Genomic DNA, 4,916 nt, shown 5'->3' on the forward strand with positions numbered 1-4,916 from the left:
ATTGAGGAATTCAATGAGCTTGTGATGAATGTAAATGGGTCGGACGGTTGGTGTTAAAATCTGATTTTGATTGATGAAAGAAAAAAAGTTTTAATTTTATGGAGATAAAAATTAAGTGTAGTCAACTTTACGTAAAATTAATAATTAAGAATTGTTAAATAAAAATTTAGTCAAATCAATTAAATCATTTAACGACTTTAAATTATCAACTTCAGATAACTGCACCTAAATTTCTATCTTTTATGAAATATGCATTCAGGTATTTATGGGAATGGAAATGATTTATATCATGGGGACATGGTTGATTGAAGAAAGACTAAGAGCAACAATCTCAGCACTATTTATGTTCACATGTGGTGAGATCTTGGGTTATTCTACACAGCTCCCATTACTATTATGGTGAATGAGTTTTATATATTAACGGTATTGCTGTCCGAGAATGCAGCAGTGGGCGTTGTTGTCGACGCTGTCATGGTAGTAATTGTGCGACTGGAGCAAATATTCCAGTGCTAGTGGTGGTGTTATAGGTGGAGATTGAGAGAGAGAAAGAGAGAATAATATGATGAAGTATCTACTACAATGAAAATTTTATTATTGTTATTATGTAAAAATATTTTATTTTGATTATTAAATAATAAATTATAGAATTTAATTTTTATATATTATAAAAATATTATTTTTATTTAAAATATAATTAAATAAATAAATTATATTTTTTAAATAAAAATCATCGTAAAAAAATATTTTTGACATTTTAATAAAACTATAGGAGTAGCTGCCAACTTGCCATATGTTGATAATACTGACGGTGATAGGTGAGACAAGGATAATTTGGGCTAGTTTACTCATTAGATTTGAGAAAGCACAGGGGCATTTCTGGAATAACAAGATAACATCTTACTTGTAAATAAGCCACGTGAGTGCTGCTTTGGCAAAAGCGTGCATCAAACTGACTCTGATTCTAGGGTTCTCATTTTGCGGCGATTGAAGTAGAAGATTTTCATCTGCGAAATTCTTCGGTGTTCTTATTCTGATGATTCTAAATCCGTGTTGTAACTCTTAACCTTAGGGCTCAATCCCCTTTTGATCAAGGTACAATAATTCTCTTGCTTCAATTTTTCACTTCATAGTTTGAACAATATTTTAGCCATTAAAGCATTTTTAGGTAACAATATTAGGCTTATGACCTCTTTCCATCGCATTATCACTCGAATTGTGAGCTTAATTTCTTTTATTGGTAATTTCTATGGTGTAAATAGTTGATGCATTACTAGTTTGTGATGAAGAAAATGCTCAGAGTGTGTGTTGTGTCGTGTGATGTGATTGAAAGAGTTTATAAGCCTACTTTTGATACTTACAATGCTTTGATGTCTGAATGTTGTTTGAAACTGTAATGTGAATAAGGCAAGAAAATTATATTGTAAAAGTGTTCAAGAGAGGTTGTTCCCTGATGCTAGGAGTTATAACTGATAACTGATTAGATATATGCCCTTGGAGTTGGTGTTGAAGGAAACTGCAGTTAGTTAATCCCTGTTATGGTTTGTTCTGTCTTCTGTGAACATTGATGAATGTTGTGGAATGTGCTAATGATAGGGAACAATGACGGCGCTTGTTGACTGCAACTGGTGCCACAATGCCATGTTGCTGTGGAATTCAGTTATAGCCTATTGATATAATTTAAGATTCTGGTGTTTATACACATGTCATTTGAATTGTTTTTGTTATATTTTAGCTGCTAGATTGCTTGCAGGTTGCATTCTTTTCTATTACAGGTACATAAAGTTTCGGCTGAGGAAGGGTAATACTGGTCTTATTTCAAGGTAAGGGTTTATCTTCAGGTTCAATGAGTTCGTCCACTAATGGGAAAACCTAAGAGTCAAATCCAGTTGAGGGTGAAGTACAATTGGAACTTGGAAGGACCGAATTGCCGAAGTTTTACATTCTTTATCACCATCTTTCTCTTGCTGATTGTATCCTTCTTGGTTGTGTTTATATTAAGGCTCCAGAAGTCATATAACAGCATTAAAGCAAGATGAGTGCCATCTCAAAGTCTGCATTTGACTTTCCTATTGAAGAGGGTTATACCTGCTAATGAGATTGTCATCTATTGATGTCATAATAAAAGATTAAAAGTACAAGCATATGTATGAAATGCTTAAAAAACACACATTATTTGATTGCATTTGGAAGACTATTAAGATGGTAGGAGCTAGAGTCAAATACTTTTGCTAATGTAGTTGAATGTCTATATAATTTGTATTAGCCGTACTATGGTAGTTTTAGCCCCATTTGTTTAGGCTGTAACTAAAAAGTTGTAACTTTATGTTTCCAGAACAATTCATGCTTATTAGGGAAAATTTTTAAACACTTGTCAATTTACTCTTCTTTTCCACTAATTCTGGCATTCAGTTCCATTCGGGTTATTTTTTTTAAAGCTGATCATAACTCACCCTAACCACATGTCTGTATGGATTTATGCCAACTTTATCTATTAAGAGAAACTTTGGCAATTTTCAGATGAAGCAATCAAATCAGCTAATCTGGTCTTGTTAGCTAATTATGGCTTCCCATCCTTACCTTGTTAATGGACTTTTCTTGTAGCTTCAAGCAACTTTTGGGTCAAATTTTGCCTACTGAAGATGATGGAAGAAAAGGGGTGTGAACAACAATTATATTCAACTTGGTTCTAGTCTTGTAAATTTATTTTTGAAGTAAAAAAGATTTTCACTCCCTCTCAAAATTAAGAATCAATTCTGAGAATTAAAATCCAAACAGCAAACATGTTACCATATCATATGAAATGTTTTTATTAAAGCAGTAAACAAAAATGTATTAACTGAAAATCTTTCTATGGTTTTCTATCTATACAAAACAAAGAATCTTGGTCACTCTACAAACTAACCAATACAAATCTTCTAAATTCCCTTTGAAAAAAAATTCAAGAATCTGCTAATCTCTTGGCAATTCTATGGCGGTGATGATGATGATCATGCTGTAAGTAAAGATCATAAGGTTTCCACAGATAATCAACAAGGCATGGCTTCTTGGCATCAAGCCTTTTCCATGGCTTCCCTTTACCACTCCAATGCATCAAACTAACTGGACCAGGATGCAAACTCCTGCAACTGTCAGCAACATTATCCCCTCCAAGACCATGTTGATTCCATCTATGTTCAATAGGCTCAACATCACCACCAAAAACAAGCAAGAATGGAGGTAGTGAACCCAACTCATAGATCCTTCTTTCCTTCTGAACTTTCATCCATTTCTCAATCCTCTTGGTGTATTCACCTTTTCTCCATTTACCCAAGTCCATTACCATAACCCCAGTGTTGAAATAACAAGGCCTTTTCTTCTTCCCTTCAAAGATCTTAAGGAACTCTGAACTTGACCAAAACTCATAGGAGAAGTATCTTGTGAAATTTGCATGACAATATTCAGGAGCACCAATGACTTTTGAACTTGAATCTTTCAGAGAAACCTTCCAAAGCTTTTGGATGTCATCAACAACTATGACATCAGAATCCAAGTAGATTACTCTCTCAACACCTTGATCAAGCAAATCAGCAAGGTAACTCCTTGCATAGTTCAAAGGATTCTCAAGTGCTTCCCTTATTGAAGGTGATATGAGAGCATTGACTAACCTTACATTGAACACGTACACTTTGAATTTCAGTGAAGGAAAAGAAGATTGAACAATACTTGCAAAGTCAGCATCAGATTCAGATGAAATGATGAAATGGAAGAAGAGATTCTCAGGACAAGAAGTGTGTTTGACAACAGAATGAACCGCAGCCAGAGAACCTCTAAGGTATTCAAGGTCAAGGGTCATTGCAATATGAACAAGTGATGGTTCACATAACAATTCTTGCAAATTGTTTCTTTCATCAAAAACAGTGCAACTTTGCTGGTTTCTGTATTCTGGCGCCTCTTTAAATTGCAAAAAGGAAGCATCTTTGAACTCATTATTTTCATGGCCATTGTTATCTCTGATCTTGAAAGATCGAATACCATTGGCTGAAGAAAAGAGAAGCAAGCAAGTTGAGAAGAAGAAGAACAAACAGAAAATTGATCTAAATAGAAACATTTCTTTCATAAGCTTTCTAATTCTATTGATGCAGCTGACAAAAGAAGAAGAAGAATTTTGGATTCAAGAAGCTGAAAGAGAAGGATGGGTAAGTTTATATAAACGGAAACGCGGTTGTTAATGATGTCATGTGACCGAGTAAGAACTCGAACTTGTTCAGAGACTTTGGTTAGGAAAGTAGTAGGTTCAAGGAACCTTCATTTTCTCTTGAATTTTTTCCTTGTAGGTGTGCCTTTTGAATTATTCTTTGATGGGGAAAAAAAATTGAATAATTTTATTCATTTCTGTCCAATTTTAACATTGGATTTTTAAAGAAAAAAGAGCAAAAACATATTTTGCACTTTCGGTTCTGTTAATTGTACCTGTAACGCAGACATACCCATTGTGACCACGTGGCACGTGCTTTGATTTTATTTTTATTTTATTTTTTGGGCACATCAATATTTTCTATTATTACTTTATTGGAATGTTCACATTTAAAATAAGAGTCTATGGTTGGTTCCATGTTAAGAACGCGTCTAAATTTGTTTTATTATATTCACCTAATAATTTTTGATAATTTCGTATAGCTGTTTCTCTCTTACCTAATTTTTATTTTAATCATTTTATATTGTTAAATTTATATTTTGTCAAGTACTCATATCACAATTCTTTCCTCAAATTTCACATCAGACTGAACAAATAAATATGATTTAATTTTTAACTATTCTAATGACTAAGACTAGTAATGAAAATGAGTGTAATAGTTTCATTTAAACATTTGTTTTGTAAGAGTTTTAAGAATTAACGGTTGACTTAATTTAATCGCGTGTAATTGATGTTTTTATTT

The 4,916-nt window shown here is 33.1% G+C and overlaps 1 protein-coding gene across 1 annotated transcript; it reads right to left on the reverse strand.

The window, feature by feature from the left end:
• Positions 2,764–4,323, reverse strand: LOC107623356 (probable galacturonosyltransferase-like 10). Its single transcript, XM_016325581.2, has one exon. It carries the CDS (start codon positions 4,094–4,096, stop codon positions 2,939–2,941), a length of 1,158 nt encoding a protein of 385 aa, XP_016181067.1. The 5' UTR covers positions 4,097–4,323; the 3' UTR covers positions 2,764–2,938.

Source organism: Arachis ipaensis, chromosome B10, assembly GCF_000816755.2.
Source record: "Arachis ipaensis cultivar K30076 chromosome B10, Araip1.1, whole genome shotgun sequence".
Classification (NCBI taxonomy): Eukaryota; Viridiplantae; Streptophyta; class Magnoliopsida; order Fabales; family Fabaceae; genus Arachis; species Arachis ipaensis.